Genomic DNA, 25,957 nt, shown 5'->3' with positions numbered 1-25,957 from the left:
TTGATACCAATGACGCACTGATTGTGAAAATTTGGCCTGACAGCGATGCTTACAGTGACAGTACGGCCTAAAGCTAATGCTGGCTTTTATTTATCTTGTTTTTATATTCCTCTTTTGTGGCAGGGAAACACATAAATCATCATCATATTAACTAAATATCATTTTATCAAACCATCTGTGAACATTTAGCACAAAACAGATGACACACAACAAATAACCCCCTCCCCCAATGCCAATGAAATGTCATCATATTTGCCAATAAGCTGATCAGTTAACAAGGCCAGTAACAACCAACACCATTCGATACATGAGTGCGTCCCTATTTGATAAAGAAACACGGGTGTAGACATTCTGGTGTTAGTATAAGCGCTGCTCTGTGCTTGGGGATAAAAAGAAAAAAGAAAATTATATATATGTAGATGTACGGGAGGGCACTAAGTGCTAATAGTGTCCAGGCACTTCACCGTCAGAAAACACCTGGCACACGGCGTCGGAAAAAAAAAAAAAAACTACAGTATGACCTTTAAAAACTACAACCATGCACGGATAAAAATAGCCTCTCCGTTCTGCACTCATTTCTACATATGAGGGTTATAATACACACAAAGACACAAACAATTCACAGATTAAAATCAACATTAAAATTAGTCTCTTCTGACTGCCACAAACAGTGTTATCCAGAAGCTACTGTTTGAATATACCTCCCTCTTGTGGCAGGAGGAAAGTCAGAGTCCAGAGAGGACAATTTTTAATCGTTCCAATTAAATCTGTCCACACATGGAGGAAAAGAGGTGAGCAAGGTTTACTGCTTGAGTTGTGGTGTGCTGTGGTGGGCGGCAGGGAGGTGCTGTGGATATGGCGAGGGGCTGCTGATGGTCTTTACTTGGGGATGCCCTCTGTGACACCGCTGCCGCTGATGCCCAGGTAGGTGGCGACTTTGTCCACGGCGCTTTGGACCGGGACGACGACGCTGTCAGAGAGGCCTTTGAGGGTATTGATCTGATCGGCGTCCAGGTTCTGGTAGACAAAGAACAGAGAAGCGCACACCACCACAAGGAGCAGGAGCTTGAGCAGCAGGGGCAGGAAGCTTCGTCGAACCGGTGCTGCGTTTGGGGAGACCGTGAAGCTCGGCCGGGACAGAGACTCAGAATACAAGTTGTATTCGGTGTGGACATCGGTCTTCACGCGGGACTCATCCAGCCAGTACTCACTTGGTTTTAAAGGCCGACCAGCTGCCCCTCTGATTGGACGCCTGCAGGTCGCACTGATAAAAAAAAAAACCCCCAAAAAACCCAAAACAAAAGCAGGAAAAATTTGATTAGACTGAAATTAAATAAATACATCTGTGCACTCAACAGTTTTCCCCACAGCTCGCGCTCACATATTACGATCTTTTCTGAGCAGATCAAAAGGATCTAGACCCAAATTTAAAGATTTTAAATATTTAACCTTGCCATTTAAAGAACTTCTTTTCTTTGCACAAAATAAAGCAACATTATCTTTTTGTGCTGTAATGTGAATTAATCTAGTTCCAAAAAAACAAAAAAAAACCCCAAAAACTCTAGAGCAGGGGCATCTCAAACTCGCGGCCCACGTCACCCCTACTTGCATAATGCAATTTGGCCCTTGAAGTTATTTTTTGTTAGGGAGGATTTGTTTTTTTTTTTATTGAGTGCAATGTTAAAATAAGTTCTTTAAAAAGCAAAAAACAAATATTCAATATGAAGGCCATATGAGCAGAGAGTACAAACATGTTGAGGGATTGGCTGTGTTAGTTCAGTGAGAGAGTATTTGTAAAGAAAACATTTTTTCACTAGCAATCAAAAACTAATGTGTACAGTTATGTCTGCATTTTACTTTTGCTAAATACGAACAAAACTGTAGCTGAAGCGCTGCCGCGTATCTGGCCAGAAGGAGAATACCAATTTGTTTATTTAGTAGTTCAATAAAAGGCTGCTCTAGAGCATGAGGTGAATACTTCAAGTGTGAGCTGGGTTTTGAGAGGAACTGATTGAAGTTTTCTTCAATGGGAATTTTTATGAGCCTTTGTGACCAATATTGTCAGCACACAAAACAAAAATTCAGTATTTTCTTCAGTTGATTTTTTGTGTGTTCAGAAAAAAAACTTGTATAAGTTTTGGTATTTTATTAAAAGTGCTCCAAGTAGATGGAAAGAACTGCAAGTGATTTACAGCATTTCCCAGCCATTTTTAATGTCTTTGTTAGAGATGGACCGATCCGATATTACGTATCGGTCCGATACTGACCTAAATTACTGGATCGATATCGGAGAGAAATATCAGTAAATATCAAAAAGCACTTGCAACATGGCATAACTCGGCTCATAACCGTAGCACGTCGGAGCAGTATGCGTCACGTGATAGAGCGGCTGTGGGTGCGGGACCTGTCTGCGGTCAGGCTGAGCATTTGGAGCCTCGCTACCAAACCGGCATTTCATCTCTGAGAAAGTGATCCCAGAGAGAAGTAAAGCAAGTGTGTAAGTTCATCTCTGAATGTTTGTAAAGCATTCCAGCGTTAAGCTTAACAACAGATATATGGAGCGACTGCCTCTCTCCCTCCCTCTCCTGCTGCTACTTCAATCATGAAACTGATTAATGATCAGCTGATCGGCTTTTCTGTCGCGACTGTCTCTCTTGTTTGTTTATCACCCACTTCGCGCCAGAAAGAGGAAACCAGCGGCTGAACAACAGCAGCACGTTTACGCTTGATAAGCTGTTGTTAGAATTTATTTAATATTACTTTCTACACCAGGATCCATTTCTGCGCAGCTAACGGCTGGTAACTGTGCAGGGGCGGATCTAGCAAAGTTTAGCCAGGGGGGCCGATAGGGCATTAACAGGGAAAAGGGTGCACAAAGACATACTTTTCTTTCTTATTCTCATTTAAAATGTCTAGCTGTTACGATCCAATGTTGTCAGTGTTTTGTGTTGGGCGTGACTGTTATGTGTTTCCTGTTTTACTTTGAAGGTCTGTCTTATCTCAGTGTGTTCAGTTTACGCTTCCTTGTCTCGTCAGTTCTGATTTGCCCCAGCTGTGTTTCCCTCCTGTTGTTCATTCCCTGATTGCTCCCTCTATGTATTTAAGCCCTGTGTTTCAGTTTGTCATGGGTCGTGATCATTGTGATGTTGGTATTGTAGTTTTGTAAATAGCTGTAAATAGATTTGTAAAGTAGCAATTGAGTATTTTTTCCACCTTGTATATATTGTTCACTGTAGCAGCCTAGTAGGCGTGAGAAGCCATTTTTGTTGATTAAGTTTTCTCCTGTTTTTCATGTAGCGAGTTAGGTAAGGGAATTGTCTTTTGTTTGGTTTTCAGTTTGGGTAAGAAAGCATAGGGACCATTAGGGAGTTTTGTTTGTTATTTTTGGCACTGCTCACTGCTGAAGCAAATAAATGGCTGCTTAGCATTTTAAAAGAGATTGTTGTTTGTGTTCTTGCTTGGGTGGAGTGTGAGTGGGCCAATGTTTTGTTGCGTTCAAGACAGGCCTAGACCTAGAACGTAACATAAAGAACACGCCAGCGAAGACAGACGAAGGCTGAAGCGGTCATTCTTGTTTGGGTGGTGTGTGAGTGGGCCAACTTCTTGTTGCGTTCAATACTTGCCTAGACTAAGAACGTAACACTTTTAATAAATAATTATCTGAATCTTACACCCAAAGGTTTAATCTGATGTAAAATGTATAGAAGTCCATTACTGTATATAGTACCTATTAAGTCTAATATACCCTAGTAAGCTATAGTACTTTTTCCCTTTGGGAAGGTACCAGCTGTGCAGTCTGCAGTTCTGTTGAAGAAAGATGTTGAATCTATTTAAATATTGTAGAAAAATAATTGATTTCTGTGGATTTTTTTTTTTTTTTCCCCACACTGCATCAAATTAAAGTTGATTATGTCGATTAAGCATCATGAGGTGGAGGGTGGGGGGGGGGGGGGGGGGTTCCCTATTTTTTATTTTTTTTTGCTGGGAGTTTACAACCCTATTAGTTAAGTAGGTAAGTACTCCTTAAAATACCAGAATAGGAAAGATGGAGTAGGTTTAAGTTTATTAGATTGATCATTATTGCTGAACTATGAAATATTTTGGGTGCAGTGTATTTCTTGCATACAGGTATAACAATAGCTTTAGTGGGTTTTTAAAACTTGAGTTTGAACTTATACAAAATGCAGCAAGATATTAAAAAAAAACAGTTTTATTGATTAAAAACACACTATATCGGATTCATATCGGTATCGGCCGATATCCAAATTTATGATATCGGTATTGGACATAAAAAAGTGGTATCGTGCCATCTCTAGTCTTTGTATGCTATGTTTAGCTTTTTTATGTAGTTTGGGTAAAGTGTCAAAGCCAAGCAGATTTTTAGTTTGAGCTAACAAATGTTGATCAGTTTTACTTACACACCTTGCAGATTACTGGCTTTGTGTTAGCATTACGTAGTAAACAGTAGGGCTGCTCGATTATGGCAAAAATGATAATCACGATTATTTTCACCGAAATTGAGATCACGATTATTTGACGATATTTATTTAACCCTTTAAGACCTACCATAGAACCAAGTCCGCCAGAGCTTATATTATTTTTTTTGTACATGCTGTAGTGCCATTTGTGGGAGCATTTCAAGTTGCTATACATCAATACAACTGTTATAGCCCATATTTTAATAATATGTATGCATTAAGTCCATAGTAACTACATTAATTGCAAACAAGTGCAATAAACTACAAAAAAATTGAAAATCGTTTTTGTTTTGTTTACATATATTTCTACTTGGAGAAATTTAAGAGGTTTATCCCTCAAAACTTTAAATACAAAAAAGTTGCAAAAAATAGTTTACAACAACAGGAAATTTATTTTGAGTGTCTTCATAGTTTTATTTTGGAGATACAGCAATTTTTATATACTGCAGGAAAAACAAAAAAAACAATCCTATGATGCAAATTTGCAAAGAAAACAGCACGTGCATCAAAATAAACTATTTCCAGCTGTGCAATTCGAGTTCTAAGCATCCCAGAAACTATTCAGAAAAGTATAGAGTCAAACATGACTTATAAAAACACTAGTATAAGTATAGTATAGTATAGTTTTTTACTTAAGGCCTACAAGTAAAAAACTACATTTTCCGCAAAAATGACATCACTTCCGGTTTCGGGCAGGAAATGCGATAGTTCGAGTTGACGTCTTTTTCAAAGTGGGAAGTGTTAGGAACAGCTGATGGATCGGCAAAGCGTGTTTCTGGAATATTATGTTTTTGTTCCTGCAAGCGCTTTTTATGCAATTTTTTGCAAAGCTTTATGTGGAAGGAAACCGTGACCGAGGACAAGCTGATGGCATAAGATGTAAGTACAACTCCTCCGGTTTCATATGCAAAACAAATTATTGCGCTAGCTTAGCGGTTCAGGTTCTACAGGGATTTAAAAATAGTTACGCAAAACGGAGTGTGCTGCTCTGACCGGCTTTAAAGGGTTAACAATAACAATGTATTGAATAATGACTTTAAAAAATAATATAAAATAGTGTGCAAATACTGATAACAGTGCAAATGTTTGCAATATAAGAAATAAATGAAAAATGTAAACATCTATGTTTAGTCAACTTTGCAGTGTTGCTCTGTGGTGCAGGTACTACATCGTAGCAAAGTTTACACACTGTCTACTTGATCCACGTCTAACTCCGCCAACCCATAATGTTTCCACACCACTGAAGTTTTTTTTTTAACCTCTTTTCAACCAACGGCAGTCACTCTCCTCTCCAAATAACTTCTGCTTAGCTTTCCGAGCTTCCCTCGGGTCCTCTTAATTGTTGTGACGCGTGTTCGAAATGGAGAGCGGTGCGCTTGACTTACCACACGGAGCAGCGCGAGAGTAAAGCATGAGGGAGGGTCTAATAATCGGCTCAGTCATTTTTAATGATCGTTGAAAGCCCAGATCGTAATCGTGATTAAAATTCGATTAATTGAGCAGCCCTAGTAAACAGACATAGTCACAGCCTTCTGTGTATTCCAAATTATAACAACTAGAGCTGGGCGATATGAGATTTTTTCATATCACGATATGTTTTTTTCATTTCAGGCGATAATGATATATATCACGATATAAGCCAAATAACTATATTTGTAAGATTTAAATGTGCCATTGCTCACAAGTAAAATGTGAAATAATCAGCAGCTTGTTTTTATTTAAATATTTATTTCCCATAATAAGTTCAACAGGGTAGATGTACTTAAGGAACATGAGACTTTTTCAGATAAATAAAGGCAAATATTGCAAACTACACAAAAGGCAGCCGCTAAAGCGTTTAAGTTTCAAAATAGAACAAACAAAACAGACTAAATTGTCAATTCCACTTAGAAACAAAATATTAATTCTAAAAATAAATCTTAGTTTGTTTTACAGAAGAACAGACAAAACTGACTAACTTTTGTCAATATCAAATAAACTGAGAACTAAAAGGAAATTCTCAATCTCTCCTTGTTGTATAGCTTAGCTTTTCAAACAGTTTTAACAGTTACTTTAGTCTGACAAAAGCCGAATGACGAATTAGCGCTTCCAGTCAGAGACTGAGGCTACGTCCACACGTACACGGGTATTTTTGAAAACGGAGATTTTCGGTTTTCGTTTTAAAAAATAATCCCGTCCACACGTAAAGGCAGAAATGAAGGAAAACGCTGCTATGAACATGCCAAAGCAGCAGGTGGCGCTAGATTCCTAACCGTGCAGAAATGTTGGCCAATCAGAAGTCTAGAAGCCTCAGTGGGAAAAAGTAAACAAAGCTGCGGCACAGAAGCAGAACCGAGTCGTATGTGTGGAGGGACAGTAACTGTGTGTATATGTAAGCATTTAAACACTGCAGAGAGTAGAATTAACAGTAACAGTATTGTAGAAATTCATTTCACCGAAACAATAACGTGGCGCACAGTGTGACGCATGCACCAGTTTATTGTATTTCCAGACTTGCTTTCGGCACAATTTACAGTGCACGCTACTCTGTTTTTTGTCAGACTTGAAATAGCCGAAATACCTTCAAACTACGGAACTTCTATGGCTCTTCCGTTCGACAATCTCTCCGGCATTGGAACCATCATCTGTTTTCTCTTCGGTCACGCTCGGTTGATTTTTCTAGTCGGCACACTCATTTCCTCCATTACCCGCTGGCTGCTTCCCAAACAAACACACGTGCGGCTTGGCACTTGTGCTGTACGTAACAAGTCACGCGACGTGACGCTGCGGCTGTGATTGGTTCAGCTCTGCGCTACTGAATTTGGATCGGCTGACCTTTTTTTTTTTTTTTTTTTTTTTAAGAGGACAAGAGCGGCGAGGTCTATCGCGATAGCTTAATTTCTCTATCGAGTAAAAGTTATATCGCGATACATATCGTTATCGTTCTATCGCCGAGCTCTAATAACAACCCATGTTTAGTTTTTTTTTTGGCTACCAAGAACAATTACACTTGCTGGAGTCTGCACTGTAGCACTGTCAAAAGCCCTCCGACTCTCTAACACATCACAGTAGTCGTGTTCTTTAATATTTCCAAATATCCGGTTCGCATGTTCCATACAACTGTCTCAAAACAAATAAAGACAAATAACATAAAACATGATTATCAGGTGTTTACCTGATGCCGGTTGGTGTGCTTATTTCATTGGCAAGGATATCTTCAACCACACTCTCAGTGGCCTTTTTAGGGGTCTCTTCAGGAATTTCCTCCACCACCTGTCAGTGTAACATAAAACATGTTCACGCAAACTGAAACTATGCTGTAATTATAGTGGGGAGCGATGAAGGGAGATGAGCAGGTTAGTGAGGTATGCAGAGCTTGAAGTCAACATCTTTAGTGTTATGATTTCAGTGTTATTCTAGTGGCACTCTTTTTACCTAACTAGATGCTGATACTAAATAAAACTAACCACAACTCCTGGCCTGAAGCTGGTGAAGTTTTAGTTTAAAATTGACTTTAACCTCCTAGGACCTGGTGTCCACATATGTGGACATCACATTTTGGATTATTTAGACCAAAATACTCAATTTTGCTCTACAAGGGCCTGATATCCACTTACGAGGACATTATACTGATACTGTTCTACTAAACAATTGAAACAAATATCCTCATGTGGCTCTTATTTTTCTTAAAAACAAAAATAAGGTTAAAAAAAAAATCTGGTAATTCTTTCTTTTTACATTTATCAGGCCCCAATATGCCCAAATATTTTATAGTGTCACATTTTTACTGAATATTTCCTTTTGCTGAGGAAATGTGTTACACATTCACCCTTTTGAGCTGAACATTGGGAATACCACCACATCGCACCCTGCAGTTAAACTGAAGCTGTGCAAACTCTGCGTGCTGCAGAGTGACGAGAACGTGCATGCATTCAGTTGGTGATGCAGAAAAACATCATCAACTGAATCCAGAGTGGGTCAAGTGACACATGAACTTATCTTTATGCTTGGTCTGTTTTACTCTGTGGGAATTGTTGTGAATAAGATGGGTTAGAAAAATATTAGTCTATTTGTTGGCTTTTTAGTAATCTATAATATTAAATAACTAAATCCACTTAAGACACTTTGCACTCTGAGACTGCCAATTATTATTACTGATGCAGAGCTGGTAGAGTGAGCCTCACCTTTGTCTGCCGTTTGCTGCTGGTTCTGACAGTGACAGGAGCTTTTCCTCTGCTCCTCACAGACTTCTCTACCACAGGAACTGGCTCTGGTTCAGGGGCAGGGACCTCCTCTGTGTGAAGATTGAAATGAGGGAACATCAATATCATGATGTGTATTTGTAATACCCATGGGATATTACAAATATGTATAATGTGTAATACTCATGGGCCTATTGCAACCAATTTGAAAACTTTTTCCTCGATGAAACCCCCAACCAACCAACACCCCCCCAAGGGCTCACCGTCTTCTTTGTCGCTGTACTGGTCGGAGTTTGTGTTGCCGTTCTGATTACTGTCTGCCTTGGGGAGAGTTGTGACAGTAGGAGCTTCGGGTTCAGCTGGAGGCTGGTCCAAAAGCTTCTGCAGCCTCTTCTCATACACCTTACGGGTAGAGGCTGAAAGGACACAGAGGGATTAAAGGGGAAATAATTCATGCCTTTCATTAAACGTTTGCATAGTATTTGCCTTAGTTTTCTTTTCAGATTTACCGGTATCTTTGTATCATTTCATTTTCATTGTATGATTATGCAATGTTCTGCATAGTACAGATTTTTATAATTTTTTTGGACAATGGATTTGATTCTTATCATAAAACGTTTTGTGTTAGGTGTGCCTTGATGCATTGGTTAATCTGCCTGCATATTGTTTTTTTTCTATCATCTGGTTAAAATGCTCGCTGATTCACCGTACTGACTGGCTGTGGAGGCTCATCTGCACGTCTCCCTCTCCTCAAGCTTTTTTTCCTCAGTTGCTTTTTGCATTTTTCTTATTTATTATAAGTGGAGTGGGAGTTACCAGCAGTAACTAACAGTAGAAACAAACTTACTAAAAATGACTGTTTTCAGTTTTAGATTTGTTTAGTTCACTAATTTAGCCCAACTCTAATCTGTTTCTTTTCCCTGACCTCTCATCACCTTTGTATTTAATCATTGCAAGTAATTATGTTCATCTCACATAACTAATATATTAGGCTCCTTGTAGTCGTGGATTTAGCAACAATCCACGGCACAGTGTAACAAATGCACTGCCATTTTTATTTTTATAACTGGAAAACCCTTGACTAACTGTTTTGCTGTTACAAAAAATGGGTTTAAAAATATAATTTACCTTTAAAACAAACATATTCTCTTATGACAGCATAGGTCTTGACATTTATTGTTGGACTAGACTTGTTTTGACTACGGTGTTGTACATTTGTATAGTCTTGGGTTGGGTTGGAATTAGATCAAATCTTACACTAAAAAAAAAAAAAAAAAAAAAGAAGCCAGATTTTCCTGTTTCAACTGTGATTAGTATAAAAATATCACGCTATTCGTATCATTGTTTGATTCAGTTTTTAAAGGATTTATTGCGATTGCTTTTTTTCTTTTTTAAAATTTTCCTTTTTAAAAATATTTTTAATTTTTCTGTTTGTATCTGTGCTCTTGCCATCTTGATAAATTACATTTGTTTTATTTTGCATGTGTAGGACATGAATGAATGAATCCAGGGAACTCACCAACAATGGGTCCTACGTCCACACCATGCTTTGCCAGCTGCTGTTTTAAGTCTTCATCAGTCAGATCTGTCACCTCCACTTCCTCCGCGCGAGGCTTGTCTGTCTTTCTGGTAGCTTTCTGTAAAAAAGGTGAAAAAAAAGAAAAGAAGAAACATTAGTGTTGCAATTTTCGAAACATAAACCAGTCCAATCAGACGCGTGGAGACTACCATCAAACCACAGGTGGGAAAAAGTAAAAATAAAACCTAATTTTTAGCAATTAGAAACTTACCCTTCCGGAGCGACTTTTGTTTGACACCACCGGGGCAGGTAACTCTTCATCGCTGGAGAAGGTGTCTGCAGGTGGGGTCTTCTTGTTGTTCAGTACGGTCAGGTTCTTCAGATACAGCTGCACATACACTTCTTTTTTATGCTCTCCGCTCGGAAGGGGCACATTGTTTGCCGTAAGCTCGTTTTTCAGCTTGTCTTTCGTGAGAACTGACGGATCTTCGAGGAATTCTGCCATTCTAACTTTATTTTTATTGTTAAAAAATCTCTGAGCGATTTCCTTCGTGACTAACGGAAGCTAGTTCGCCGAGCCGCTACAAACAACACCGGGAACGTGACGGAATAGCGCTGTTGTCAAACAGAAGTGGCGCCTACCCGCTGCCAATTAAGCTAGCAGGACAGAAGCGGTTTATTAAGATAAACGCCCAATTCTTCTCGTTAGCCTATCGGTTCAACTATTTACAGATAGCTTTGATTTTTCGAAAACAGATAAGCGCGTTTGCTGTAAATGAAATCAGTGAAAAAAGCTAAATTAACTTAATGTAATTTGACTGAATTAGCTTAGCTTCAAACCGGTCCACTTGCTTCTGTCTGTCCGCGGTCGCAACAGGGCCAAACATCAAACAGCGCCGCTATTGGATGGAAGTCCTCAGTAAACTCTTCTCTGATTGGCTTGCTATGAATGGAACCTTGGCAGGCTGCCGCGACAAAGAAACCGAAGCTTTGTGGGTTTTGGAGAACAGCTTTACATTAAATCCCGTCGACGAAATTCGCATATTAGTTTCATTTTCAGGACTTTATTGATACTGGGATTTTATGAAGCGGCCAGATGCGAGTTTAAAACACTAATTTGATTCGCTGCAACAAGGAAAGAGATAACAATGTTACAATGGCAATAGCTGTTAAAAGCTTTCATACAGCTGCAGTTTCTATCCATCCCGTTTGCCACATGAATTTAGTCTAATCATTAGTAGTAAATAACTTGATTATCTGTAATAATATAGAGCCCCTACAGATTTTCATGCTACACATGGCAATGGGCGTATGTTCCACGATTTAGATGAAATCTGCCTCTGTAACAGAAGAGGGCAGCATAATGCCGCATAGTTTTTGAAAAGAAATCGGTTATCCAAGGCTTAATGCTGTTTATTATGAAGTCAGAAAGCAAGCAAACTTTATTAACGTTATAAATGCACAAATGCTGCTTTGCAGGGATAAGGCAAGCAGGTATAATTACTTGGCAACTTTCACAAGAATAATAAAAAAATATATTTAAAGAAAGAAAAAGAGCACTGAAAAAAAGCCAAGAATATGTTTTAAGACTTTTTTCCATGGATGTTTACCAAGGATCTGCATGATCATCAGATTTTAATCTATAAGCATGAATACTTTTGTAGACAGAAGGACAGCTTAAAAGATGAAAACATGCTTGCTATATTGCATTACAAGTTGCACATCTTTAGTTTTTTTTATAGAGTGCTGGACAAATGGGGTCATCTACTAATTGGAAGGTTGGTGGTTTGATACCTTGCTGCTCCTTTATGTATGCCAGAGTATCCTTCGGTAAGATACTAAATTTTAAGTTGCTCTCTGATGCATCCATCAAACGATGAATGTGTGTGAATGTTAGGTAGAAAAGACATATAAAAAGTGCTTTTATGAATGGGTGAATGAGGCATGTTGTATAAAGCACTGTGAGTGCTCAAGTAAAGTAGAAAAGCATTTACCACTTGCAGAAATGAGACACCGGAAGTTGGGATGGATGTTTATTCGGTGGGATGGTAATTGTGCTAAAGTGACATTTCATTTCGCTGCACTGAATTGCTGAACAAACACGTGATGTTGGTGGTAATTCAAGAGTCTGGGAGAAGACAAATGTTGCCCAAACAATCTGTCAATTATTTTTAATGACCCCTTAACAGAAAATCACTAGGTGCGGATCTACGCACTCCCTCACAGACACGGCAGTGTTCGACTGCCTCCTCTTTGTCTTGGTCTCTGAACACTCTCCTCCTCCTCCTCCCCTCAGTGTGGGGACAGTGGTTTGAGGTGGCACTGTGTGGCTCCCCACCTGTCCTTCAGACCTGCCCCTCTGGGGCTTTTCTGGGATGCTGCTGCAGAAACCAAGCAATTGATCCCCACCTCAGCTCCAAACCACACTAAAATACAGCACTTGAAGTATAGTTCAGCTTTTCCATAGCGGATTTGCCAATGGAGTGTAAGCGTAAAAAATGTTGAGCCCTTGAGAAACACCTCTTAAGCTTTCTTTGTATGTAATTTATACAGAAAATAAGACTTGGGCCAAGAATCACAGAGAGTGCCTCTTTAAGCATAACAGTCATGGCCTCTGAAAAATGATCAAAGACTACTCTTTAATCGTCAACGTTCACATTTTCAGAATGAATTCATTTGAAATGGCCCTGCTCCACCTAATGTCGAGCAGTCAGTTTATTTGATGGCATTTCTTGACAGATGATTGTTAAATAAACTGACAGAACAAATGTAACAACTGGCTGAAGGAAGACAAAAAAACAATTTAGGTGAAAGCAAGAGCCAGCAGGCGGCTACCCCGAGAGAGAGAGTTGAATTGGCAATTGAAATATTAAATGTTGTGTTGTGTTTGGAAAAGACGGCACCTCTCAAATGAACTTAAATGCCAACATCCATGTTCTAAAAGAGGATTTCTGATCATTTAGAAAAATGTTGAACGCAGGCTCCTCGCTTGAGTTTATCTTGGATTTTAAGCATCTCTACATCCAAAATGAGCCAACCACAGAAGTACCTTAGGAAAAGTCAACCTTTACCACCCAGTCAATGTCTGATCCAATTCCACTGACACAACAAAACACATACTTGTGAAATTAATCGGTCTTACAAAGCTTCAGCATACTGTATGACAACAGACCTGTCACTTCCCGGGCGTAGAACTGCTGCATGGTCTAAATTTACGCAACAGGCGTGCATTCATTCCCCCCCCCCCCCCCGTCTAACAAGATTCACAAATTTTTACATAATGTGAAACATTTTGCAGTATCACGAAAAGCTAAAAACGGTCAGTTTTGCTGCACTAATCTATCACAACAATCTCTAATCCTCCAAGGATGTTATTACTTGCTGCCAAACTAATTAAGATCAAATCCTGGGCAGTTTCCTGTGCAAAAAGGAGGGTAGGATGCGGGCAGCAGTGTATTTCACCAGGGTTTTGTGTGTCCTGGCTTAGGAACAGCCATCTAGTAATGCTCACACAGTATATTTTCATCTGTTGACAATCTAAACTCTACTTAACGGACACGCACTTAGTTGTAGACATTTCTGTCAGAAGGAAAAATGAGACTGCCCTTCTGGCCCTTGCTGATGCCCATTTGGCGGCCTGCCTGTTTGTATCAGGCGTACTCCTCCGTGTATTTGCATTCCTATTATGATTTAGGCTTTTTCCCGTTTTATTTGGCTATTGAGAGCAGAGACAAACTTGCTCATGTCCTCGCTGAACTTAAGGCAAACATAACTGTGTGTGAAATTTCAAGTAGTCATTGAAGATTTTCTATTAAGTCCCCACCGAGGCACTCATGTAGCTCATCTGGTGGAAAATTTAGTACAAGCCATCCACTTGCCTAAATAAAGGTTCAGCTCTTATCAGTCGGAGCAGTTGCTTGTGACACTGTACTGCTTTAGAGCTTTAATTCACTTCACAGTTTTGCTCATTGTCAATAAGCACATACAAAGGTTCAAAATGTTATTTTTTTACAAAAGTAATTTATGAATGTTTCAGAGAGGTACTAAGAAATCAAACCAAACACCAAAGTCTTCCTTCTTGTTCTCTTTCAGTTTATTGATACAAAATTCTGGTGCACCTGATGCCCCATTTTTATTGAAATCAAATCAAATCAATTTTATTTATATAGCGCTTTAAAAAACAACAACTGTTGACCAAAGTACTGTGCAATAGAATAATCAGATAAAATTTAAAAGGAAAGTAAAATAAAAGATAAGAAAATAATAAGAATAAAATAATGACAGACTCATACAGAATTAAAAGCCAAGGAGTAAAAATGGATCTTAAAACGAGTTTTAAAAGTATCCAGTGTTGGAGAGGTCCTGATATGTAAAGGCAGTTTATTCCAAGAAAACACATTTAACGCCCTATCCCTTTTAAACTGAGCAATCTGCTCAAATCCTGTAGTTCAGTAGTTCAGAGGTGTCAAACATAAGGCCCGGAGGGGCAGAATTGGCCCACCGAAGACTCCAATCCCGGAGGGCGTGTAGACTTCTGACTTATAGTTTTACAGTTTTTCCTACTGATAAGGTTTCCGAAGGTTGATTCTGTTCATCTGGACGTGACGTTTTCAGTGGGAGAAACGTTTCGTCACTCATCCAAGTGACTTCTTCAGTCTCAGCTGACTGCAGGTTTCCCCAACCTTATAAACAGTACGTTTGCATAAGGATTGAAACTAGCACCACTGAAGGAACAATGGGCTGGGAGGTCAGTTCCTTCATCATAATTATGCAAATTCTCATGACCATTGCTCAACAACCACTGATCAAAGGCCATGAGTACCATTCACAGAGAGTTGGGGAATGGCTGCAATCACAGCATTGCACTGATAAAGTTGTCCTCCATGACCATTTAAACGGCATTAAATGAACTAAGTAACATTTAAATGATAGAAAAGCTCCTGTATTTACTTACAATAGAAATTAAAAATAACATTTCCTGTCAATTAACAAAAAACTTGTCTGTAATTTTACACATCTATGTCAGATTCCCTCCATTAACCACAACAGCATTTCTCTGTAATGTAGAAAAACTGAGACGTGCTTTTGAAATTGTGCCTCTTTTCTTAATTATCTCAGGGATTCAATGTGTAATTAATCTTCTTTACACTGACAGCAAGTGGAGTTTCACTTTTCTGGAATGGCTTGAACTTGTTGTCAAAGAAAGCTGCATCTGGACCACAATGTAAAATGAGTAACATCCCTTCTGGAGTCCATCACTAAGGTTATGTTAGATTCTCTCCAGGTGATGGGTATCAGTCAGCGTTGTTATCCTTGATTAAAAGTCAGCACTTCCTTGATACTATTGTTTTAGCAGTACTAATGTTTCTTCAGATAATAACTTCAGGAACAAACAAAGGAGTGTGTGTGTACATTTGCAAAAGTGACAGAAAAAAAAATCCTACAAAATCCTAATGTTTCTCTGTATCTGCTGTCGTGAAGAGAAACTGTTTGAACAGTCTGCAAACTAGTTATCCAGATCAAAGTTGCTGTGCTGTTTTCACAGTTTGTCTCTGCTACTCTCAGTTGGCTAAATATATTACTAATGCAAGTTATAGGAGGGCAATCACTTTTGAGAGTCTCAGCAAGAATCCACTGCTATTTGATACCAAATGTCACAAAAGTTAATGTCAGACAAAAAAAAAAACACGTTGGAGACAGTTACCAGGTTACCAGTTACCAGGTCACTCGCAGCTTGTCTAAGGTTAGAGTGGAGTGAATTTTAAGAAACTAGAAGATTTTGCTTTTGAAATCAAGTCTTAAAATGATGTTGAAATACGTTTTTTGTTTTTCATAATTATGTTCCAAACAGGTGTAACTTCTACAAAAATGGATGGATAGTAAGTGACCACCAATCCCACCCTAACCCTGAATGGACTGGTGGTGATGTTGGGTAAGCTTTTTTGTTTTACATGCCTAACATGGCTGAAGACAGTGGCTAGTGGCCCTTGAATAAAAAGAAAGGGCAACCTCACACAAGTGACTGCCAGAGCCTCAAGTTAACAGGAAAGAAATATTTCCGTGCTTAACTTGGCAAAAGTTCTACACAGACCTGCCTCTGCTTAGTTTTTCTGTCTACATGGCCGAACACAGGTACCAGACCAGCATGGGAAGAGCCAAAGACTTCTCGAAAGGCTCCTGTGATGTGTCGGTAGTGACACCCCAATGCCCTGCGACTGTTTCCTCTCTTTCGCAGAAACCTGGGCTCTGAGCTCACAGGTTTCCACAGTCAAGCTAGAAGGGCCCATTAAGTGGCCCTAATGAATGAGAAGTAGACAATCAACAGAGACTCAGCAGGACTCACAGTTGCCAAGTGCCAGATCTGTGAGCTCGCCAACAATGCAGTGCATTCATCATTTTATTGCAATCATTGGCAGAACTGAAGCTCAATTTTCAATTAAGTACCAAAAAAAAAAAAAAGAGAATAAAGAAAAGGGAATGGATTTTATCAGAGCTGACAAACAGAGACCTCTTTGGGGATCTTCATGTGAGGTGCTTCCATAGACCGACGTGGCTTCTTGCAATTTCCTCGCCAGTTTTGGGAGTTTCTGGTGTCAAGTTATTTTAAGTAATAGATCTCAGCTCTGTATCTGCTGCAGCCAAGACAAATCTGGTACTTGCTGATACGTTCTTATCTTATTCAATTTTGGAAATGTAAAAACATTCAGGCCTCATTACCTGAATGAGCTGCTCTTCAGCTCATCCTACACCAGAACTATTTGGTCAGTAGACCCGAGGTGAATCATGTGAAAAAGGCACTTGTCTTCGTGTTTGCTGTTCTTCCAGGAGGTAGTCTTGATGGTTCAGATTATGTAGCAGCTCATAGTTTTGGGTAGTAAAACACCGCAAGCCTATCGATGCTCCGAAGCCTCACAGCGTGGCTTGTCCATGCCAGCGGTAAAGGACAAATGTGCCAAAGTCTGCTGAGTTTGGCTCTTTTCTCACCCCCTGGCGTCCAACACCGATGTATCCAGCTGAGGTACAATAATTTGACACCTCTTAACCAGCTGGACCCTTTAGCGTGACAACCACTGCTTTGTTTTATATTCCTGTGTATTTTGAACGCAATAAAAAATTATAGTCAGCAACATCTAAACTGTGTTTTTATCCACTTTGGACTTCTGCCCCTCCCCACCCCCTTCAATCTCCTTTATCCCTCCCTTTCCTATGTGGGATTTAACATACACTTTGTGGTAACCTTGCTAAGTTATCAGTTTTTTCTACGTCCTCTCATACTGAATAAAGGCTTGTTTCTGCACGCCTGCTTGTTAAGACTTCAAGGACAGCTCCCTCCATCTGGTATTAAGTATTCCTGGTGCCAGTGTCGGGTTAACTGACACTCCTGCACTTAAACTAATGGCAGCAAACAGTCATCTCCCGTGAGGTGCTCACCTTGGAAAAAATCACCCAGCTCTCTCATCCCCAATCATAGAGGTGCTCTTGCCACCCACTGAATGAAACCATGGGCATGAAAAGAGGGATTGTTTCACCATTCAGGCATATACGAGGGCAAATGAAAACATGTAATACGCATGTCCTGTCTTGGATTTGCTTTCCTCTCGAGCTCAATGAGACGTTGAGAAGTGAGAGCGGCGTGCAAACAGAAAAAGTCAAGAGTCAGCAAATCGTCATTAATAAAACATCTTCATTAGGACAGAAAACATGCAATCTTTTCTTTTTTTTTTCTCAGCAAATGAACCTAAAACTCAATTCTCATTCAAATGTATAAGAAATTTAGCTTTTAAAACATGTTTGTTACAGAATGGAGAAGAAGAAATGATAGTTAGGCACAAATACACACATAACATTTATTTATATATATATTGTTATTGTTGTTTTCTACAGCAACCATTCATCAAAACTGCTAGTGGAAGTTTGAAAAGGGAAGATATAATATTTGTTTTGTCCTCAGTGATCAGGTGCAATTTTTTTTTTAACGTTTTCATCCGATATCACCTCGTGAGTCTGGAATGAGCCGAGCGGTTCACATGCAATTACGCCGTATGTTGGTCAGCACATTAGAAGCGCACAGCTTACAGACTTGGTAGTCACATTTTGTATTGGTGAGAGAGTGAAATGATTAAAAAAAATTTCAATTTACTTCCAAGTAAAGAAAATAATTGCACTGGCAAAAGTGTTCACATGTGTTCGAGGTATTTTCCACAGCCTGCTCTTATCGCCTTCTTTCTGTTCAGCTGTGGAGCTGTATGCCATAACTGTCTCAAAATGTGTTTTTCCATGTTTTTATTAGACCACATCGTATTAGGCTGTGCTTTGAAGTTAGATTATGACTGTAAGCAAAATATGTCCTCCATGCCAAAGAGAAGCATCCCTCAGACCACAGGAGTGCAGCATCACTCACCTCTGAAGCCTCTTCTCAATGGAAACCTAAACAGCTTTTTAAGAATGAAGAGGTTTTTCAGTTTGTTGCTAAATATAGGCCAGTCCGGTGGGAGGTGACAGGTTCTACAGCCATTTTCAACAAAGATGAACCCCAGGTCCTGCCCAGAGCCCGGCGGGTGGCTACTGCCGGTGGTCCGCCTTTCTCTTATGCACCGGCTCTTAAGTAAACACTGCAATCCTGCGGTCAGCTACAGCATGGCAACGAGCAAAAGGACTCACTGTGTAGTTACACATAGCTATGGTGTGTTGTCTCCCTCTGGCTCACTCAAACTTGGCCTTGGGGTCGAGGGCCAGCGACAGACCTTGATGTGTGACTCCAGGAGCCTGCTGGGAACTCCTGGTGGAGGCAGTGTTGGGCTTGACCTCTCTGGACAGCTTTGATCAAACAGTTTCCATCTGCCAACGTCTAAATTAAGAACATTATCATGTTTATTGACATTGCCCTAGTTATCACTTTTTATGTGCAGGGTCATTAAAATTAATGAACACGGGTCCACGTTAATGAACCATGCGGCCACTATCAATCAACTCAGAAAAACATTTACTTTTTATTTATCAAAGCGAAATCATGCACGTGTATATATGTTCAAATTCAAATGCTTCCTGAGTTTACATAGTATTAATGGTAAAAGGTTGAATACAGTCCCAGCAAAATCCTAAACATTGTAATTCTACAATAAATACAGTGAGCTGATTACATTTTTACATTCAAAAGTTTAGTGTTTTCAGGAATAACAGCCAGGAATATCAGGTTCAATCAGGAAATATCTTAAAGCTGAATGTTTTTTATCAGAGGGGCAGGATAATATGCCATTAATCATCAGAATCATATCCAATAAAGCTCCAGATTAATCAACACAGAGAAAAACTGACAGTCCCGGTCCTTATCCGCTGAGGAAAATGAGGGGCAACAGGTAAGCCTTTATCCATTGAGCTCTGTTCTTGCATTGCTCTCCTATACATGGCGATCATTATTTAGGGAGTCTCAGCGGCTACCTGTAAGGACCACAGGGGTGGCAAATAGCAGGGTTGTGGCTTTCTGAGCTTCTTAGTGGTGCGAGCAGAAGGATTTACGGTAACTCTCAGACAAGCGTTCACAGCTTGGACTCTTGGCATGGATCTGATATTGTCTCTGGCTGAGCATCAAACCCACTGTACCTGAGGTCCAAAAGTACCTACACAAAACCCTAGGATGTTTGAATGATAAATCGCCGACATTTAGTGGCAGAACAAAAAATATTGGCCTTGCTGGGGATATCAATTTTAATTTTAATTTAGAGTGAGAGTGCCTACTGGGTGGTTTGATTGAGCAGAGATCGGCTTCTAGTCAAAAGTGACGTGCTCTTCTCGTTCAGACAAGGATATGAGTTTTCCTGCAAATTCAGCACAGGTGCATCACTAGAAAGCCACCCTGCAGTGTAAGAGCCGCCAGCGGGGGTGATATTGAATATCAGCTATGATTTAAAGTAAATTGACCAAGTTATCTTTAAGGTAATATCCAGTCCTTTTGGGACACACAATTTATTTCCTTATGTAACTGAACCTTTTTGCAGTCTCTGCTTTAGCCCACCATTGTAAGGCACTTCTGGTTCTGATAAAAGGGAAATCAGTTCTTGGGAGTGTTCGATGACAAAAACATATGGCCACAATAGCTCAAGAAGTTAATATAACTGACATGCCGAGTAGCGTTATGGATCGGCTGTGTAATCTGTTCTGTTATGCAGGATTAATGTCAAAACGGAGAATGTTTTTTAAATCACTGGTATCATTATCTTCTATGTTACATTCAGGTAAAATCATCATACACAAGGCTAATACTGTGCTTTATTAATGTGCTGCTTGCCGATGATGCCAAGAGGTGCTTTACACAGCCGCAGGACTGAATCTAAGGTCAAAGAGGACACACTGAGCCAAACACACCAACCGCCACCCTGGAGAAAAAAAGCTATGGTGCTAATATTAGGGGGGGGGAGACTGATTACAGTGCTACTATTAGGTTCTGGCATCGATTTTGGACCAAAGTAGGAACGCCCTCAACACTTCTCTTTGGTGTTCATGCCCTTGGTCCTCAGTGGCACACTACATGATATTATGAGGAGCCAGACCAAACATGCCAAGCCAGACCACAGGGTTACTCACAGCCGTTGCACATTCTTTTGAGGGTGAAATGTGACCTGGTCCTATTTTTCAGCAGCTTGTCAGGCTCAGTGTGGTGCAGGGAGGTAAACTAGGAAGGAAAACTGTTGTCACCTTTCTATAGCTCTTACTTTTTTCAGTCTTACAAGATGGTAGCCTTGGGTGTCAAAGTGAGACCAGATGGGTGGGTTGGCCGACTGCTGGCAGTCACTATGGATATGGACAGAGTGGATGTGCTTCAGCAGCAGACAATAAATGGAAATTGGTTTATTGGTGAAACATTGCGAGTTGATGGACACGCTCTGGCTAGGTAATAAATGTTTTAACCACACACATTAAGATATACTGTAAGTATAATGCCATATGTGAGACTGAAATTGAAGTGACAACATAATGATTTGGGGCAAATTCAATAAAAATCCCTGCAGCAGCTTGAGGAAACTGCATGTCCAGCTGGGTGTAAGACGCTAAAAACATTCCCTTCCTAGATGATGTCTGCTCCATTTACAAGAACATGTTTTTCTGTTTCCTCCCTCAACAGCGTTGGAGAGAAGGCCCTTGTTGAGCAGCGTCATCAGAGGCTTGGGCTGGAAAACACTGTCAGGCATTCAATTTGTCTGAGCTTGTCATCAGACTAAGCTCATTTTGAAAAATGCTTGTTATGACTGCTGCTAACCATATCCACCAACTCTGCGCCTGGTAAGAGGGGGACAGAAGACAGGAAGTCTTTCAGTCAGTCTGGTTATACTGGTTCCCAGCAGACTATCAAATGAGTGAATGGCAAGACTTTAACTGATTGTTTTACCCAACTTAATTGCAAAAGACAGAAGCAGTAAAACAGCTTTCTGAACGAAAAAAGTGAGCTCACTGCTGTAAAAGCAGCTCTTCCCTTTGTTAATATGTTGGGAATAGTTATTCTTGGAATTAGGGGTCAAGACAGTAAAATCAATCTCAATATCCTGAGTTTTGCCAAAAACCTTCATAGTCACAAAAGCTTATACTTCCCTCCCTCCTACCAATGTCTTCTACCATCCAAATAGGTCACCTAGACCAGACCTCTGAAAATTGGCAACTGTTTCCATAAGTGGAAAAAATAGAGCCAGACAAAACTTTATAGGCAGTGCAAAGAACTGTGACATAATTTTCTAGATGCCAAGAAAAAATATTCCCCTGAAAAGGATTAAGAATTAGTTTTACTAGGTTTGGTAGCCAAACTATGGGCAGAAATCTGTGCCATCAGAAACTGAATTTGAATAAGTTCAATTTGAATTTGAATTGCTCAGATTGAATCTGAATTGTAACTTGAATAAATGCTTTTGAAAACTGAATTTGAATTAGTCTAATTTGAAATTGAATTTATGGTTTGAAAATGATCATCACTAAATTGAAATTGAATTTTATATTTTGAAAATGAATTGATTTGCTTTGAAACTGCATTTTATCCTTTAAAAATTCAGCTCTCGAATAATTTCAGTTTCACTTCTCACCATTCAGTTTCAGTTCTACAATTCAATTTCAGTTCCAAAATTCAGTTTTTTGGAACTTACATCCGGTTCCGGTTCAAGCGCAGATTAATAGCACTATGTTCTACTAGCGGACCGAAAGTGTTACTGACGGGAATCTACAGCGTCTTGAGCTGAAGTAAGACTTCAGAAGTCATTCGTCATGTCGAATGACCAGCGGATAAACTCTCAGGTTGGTAATAAATGTATTACATGTATGAGAACAAGCGTCATGTTAACAAATGATAGCCGTAAGGTAACTTTTATGCTTATTGTAGCTGTTAGCTAAAAACGCTAATTTAGCGTAGTTTGCCCTGGATTCAGCTTTGACAAACAAATATGATCGACTGTTTCTAGTAGAATTCCAAAGTTGTCATCTTGTACCCTCTCAGAATGCTTGCAGAGACCCCTACAGTAGGGAAACATGCAAAACGGTGTCCAAACCTTTGTATTTTAGCTTTATTTATGTCTTACACAGCATCCCAACTCTGTAGCTAACTTAATAACTTTAGCTAAAGTGAATAGTTAGTCTAATTCATTAGTGCAGCATTACTGGATCATCTCTGTTTGAAGTGATATAATATGATATACAACTATCACTGTGTTTAACTACCATAATAATTCTTAGGGTACTGAGTGAATGCTTAATTAAATTTTTTTTTTTTTAAAGCATACTGCTCCATTAATATGTTTGACAGGCTGAAGTTGTCGGGTCACCTCCTAAATCGACCATCTTTTACAGGTGTTTTGTGCCAGAAATGGAGTGTCCACTGAAGACTGAAGATACTGAATCTCTACGCCTTGCCATTGATCCCTCTTGTGCCTTCATCTAGACAAGAGACATTAACTTAACCACTCTCATATGCTCTGTACCTACATCACCTTCCCTGACAGTCGTAGCTTGGCTCATCTGAGGGTGAAATTATAAGAATGTGTTATTTTGCAAAGTGCTCTCCAGGGTTCCTAAATAAAATATGGCGTTGAGGTCATTTCTTTTGAATTAATCCCTTCTTCTGAAATATAAGAACCTCTCCTGGTTTTAATGGCACTTTGGATTTCTTTACTTTCTGTTCCACTTCCAAACCCAAATAGATGCTGACACAGTAACATGGAAGAGGGAAAGACGTTGGAAAGGACTACTACAAATAAACCTAATGCCTAACAATGAAAAGTGTAAAATAAGAACAATAATAATAAAGATAAAAGATGAAGTAACACGTTTTTAGTATTTTATTTATTCCAAATGATCATCCAGATGTCTGTGACATGTGATGACAAACACCATAATGGAAGGCCTTAGTCATCACATGCTTAAACTCATCATATATTTTTGCATATGCTGAACAGGCAGTCAGACATGCTGTAACTGTGGGGTAGAAAACAGCATGAACACCATACGGCAGGGGTCTCAAACTCCAGTCCTCGAGGGCATGGAAAAGTTGCATGACACTTTGACCTTTGAGGACTGGAGTTTGAGACCCCTGTCATATGGAATATGACAGGTGTGGTTGAACTGCATGAAGACTCTGAAGTTTCTCTTCTCTTCTGGCAGGACAGGAATGTGGCCTAGTCCTGTGAGCCACTGTAAGGATGTACTTAGAGTAGAACTGGACTGTCACCAGCCTCAGGCTCTTCACCCTTTTCAAAGACAAAGCAGTCATTTAAATAAAATATTAGATATTGTTTACCTGTACATGCACAAAGTAAATTTAGAAATGTTATTATTGTCAAGAGTGAACAAGCACTGATAGTGTAATCTACAGCTGTGGCCAAACGTTTAGAGAATGAGAAGTGTTGTTTGCTTATTTACAAAGTTTGCTGTTTCAGTGATAGTTGTATATCATATTATATCACTTCAAACAGAGGTGATCCAGTAATGCTGCACTAATGAATTAGACTAACTATTCACTTTAGCTAAAGTTATTAAGTTAGCTAAAGAGTTGGGATGCTGTGTTATGCTGGGCTTACACTGTGCGATTTTTGGCCCATTTTGAGCCGATTTTTGAGTCGTGCGACCGTTTTGGCGATCGGCCCGATTTTGGCCTTCATCGTGCGTCGTGTAGTATACGTGGGGTAACGAGAAGCGATTAACACCTCACGACCAGCTCCCGATCATCAATCGCTTGGTCGTGAGGGTGTCGCCGCAGCTTCTCACACTGCGCACGCGCAAACACAAATGTCAGCGAAAAAGACGGCGCAGCACGGCAGTGCAGCGTGTGATCTGGACACACAAGCGATGGAGGCACAACTTGTAGAACTATGGCAAGCTCACCCGAACCTTTTCGATGTGGCCTCACAAAATTATCACGACCACAACAACCGTGAAAATAGTTGGATTTACATTGCTGCTCAATCACAGCTGCCTGATCAATGTTTTTCATTAGCAATTTAGCAAAGTTGATGGTGGTGGTGTGTCTGTGTGAGTGAAAGACAGAGAGAGAGAGCGAGCAACAGAATTTCTCTTATAACCTTCATTTTATGGACGCACAGTGTGAGCACTCGGGTCGCATCAGAGCATCGGGCCGTATAGTGTGAGACCTGCATCGTGACCTACGAACTTCTAACCCCTGCGAGTCAATCGTACAGTTTGAGCAGAAGCTGAATCGCGCGACTGAAAAAATCGCACAGTGTCTGCCCAGCATAAGACATAAATAAAGCTAAAACACAAAGGTTTGGACACCGTTTTGCATGTTTCCCTACTGTAGGGGTCTCTGCAAGCATACAGAGGGGTACTCTGAGAGGGTCCAAGATGACAACTCTGGAATTCTACTAGAAACAGTCGATCATATTTGTTGTCAAATCTGAATTCAGGGCAAACTATGCTAAATTAGCGCTTTTAGCTAACAGCTACAATAAGCATAAAAGTTACCTTACGGCTATCATTTGTTAACATGACGCTTGTTCTTATACATGTAATACATTTATTACCAACCTGAGAGTTTATCCGCTGGTCATTCGACATGACGAATGACTTCTGAAGTCTTAATTCAGCTCAAGACGCTGTAGATTCCCGTCAGTAACACTTTCGGTCCGCTAGTAAAACGTAGTTCTATTAATCTGCGCTTGAACCGGAACCGGATGTAAGTTCCAAAAAACTGAATTTTGGAACTGAAATTGAATTGTAGAACTGAAACTGAATGGTGAGAAGTGAAACTGAAATTATTCGAGAGCTGAATTTTTAAAGGATAAAATGCAGTTTCAAAGCAAATCAATTCATTTTCAAAATATAAAATTCAATTTCAATTAGTGATGATCATTTTCAAACCATAAATTCAATTTCAAATTAGACTAATTCAAATTCAGTTTTCAAAAGCATTTATTCAAGTTACAATTCAGATTCAATCTGAGCAATTCAAATTCAAATTGAACTTATTCAAATTCAGTTTCTGATGGCACAGATTTCTGCCCATACCAAACTTACCTAATCATATCTTTTAGATTTTACCGTGTTAAATACAAAGTTTTTGGACTATAAAATCTGCATTATAGTCTACCATCATCCAACAATTTTAAACCTGTTGGTGTGCAAAAACCGTTTTAAACTGTGTTTAAACTGCTGAATTTGACTTTGTCAGTAATTTCAGACACGTTCTAAAGTGTTTTATATTAACTGTTTTCAATGTTGGTTTCAGTTGAACTTAAATAATAATGATATGTGTACTTTATTGATCCTTGTAGGGAAATTACTTCTCTGCATTT

The 25,957-nt window shown here is 39.6% G+C and overlaps 1 protein-coding gene and 1 long non-coding RNA gene across 2 annotated transcripts; both read right to left on the bottom strand.

Annotated features, from left to right (window-relative positions):
* Positions 1 to 495: 495 nt before the first annotated feature.
* On the bottom strand, positions 496 to 11,070 carry tmpob (thymopoietin b). Its single transcript, XM_080876232.1, has 6 exons — positions 10,450 to 11,070; positions 10,179 to 10,296; positions 8,923 to 9,075; positions 8,642 to 8,751; positions 7,633 to 7,730; positions 496 to 1,264 (listed from the first exon to the last, which is right to left on the bottom strand). Exons 1-6 carry the CDS (start codon positions 10,681 to 10,683, stop codon positions 880 to 882), a joined length of 1,098 nt encoding a protein of 365 aa, XP_080732358.1. The 5' UTR covers positions 10,684 to 11,070; the 3' UTR covers positions 496 to 879.
* Positions 11,071 to 23,729: 12,659 nt separating this feature from the next.
* On the bottom strand, positions 23,730 to 25,434 carry LOC308391620. The gene is made up of 2 exons (XR_013970669.1): positions 25,191 to 25,434; positions 23,730 to 23,896 (listed from the first exon to the last, which is right to left on the bottom strand). It is a non-coding gene; the product is annotated as an uncharacterized lncRNA (long non-coding RNA).
* Positions 25,435 to 25,957: the final 523 nt, after the last annotated feature.

This window comes from Rhamphochromis sp. 'chilingali' (assembly GCF_963969265.1).
Source record: "Rhamphochromis sp. 'chilingali' genome assembly, chromosome: 2".
Taxonomy (NCBI): domain Eukaryota; kingdom Metazoa; phylum Chordata; class Actinopteri; order Cichliformes; family Cichlidae; genus Rhamphochromis; species Rhamphochromis sp. 'chilingali'.
This window is presented reverse-complemented; position numbering and strand designations above follow the sequence as displayed.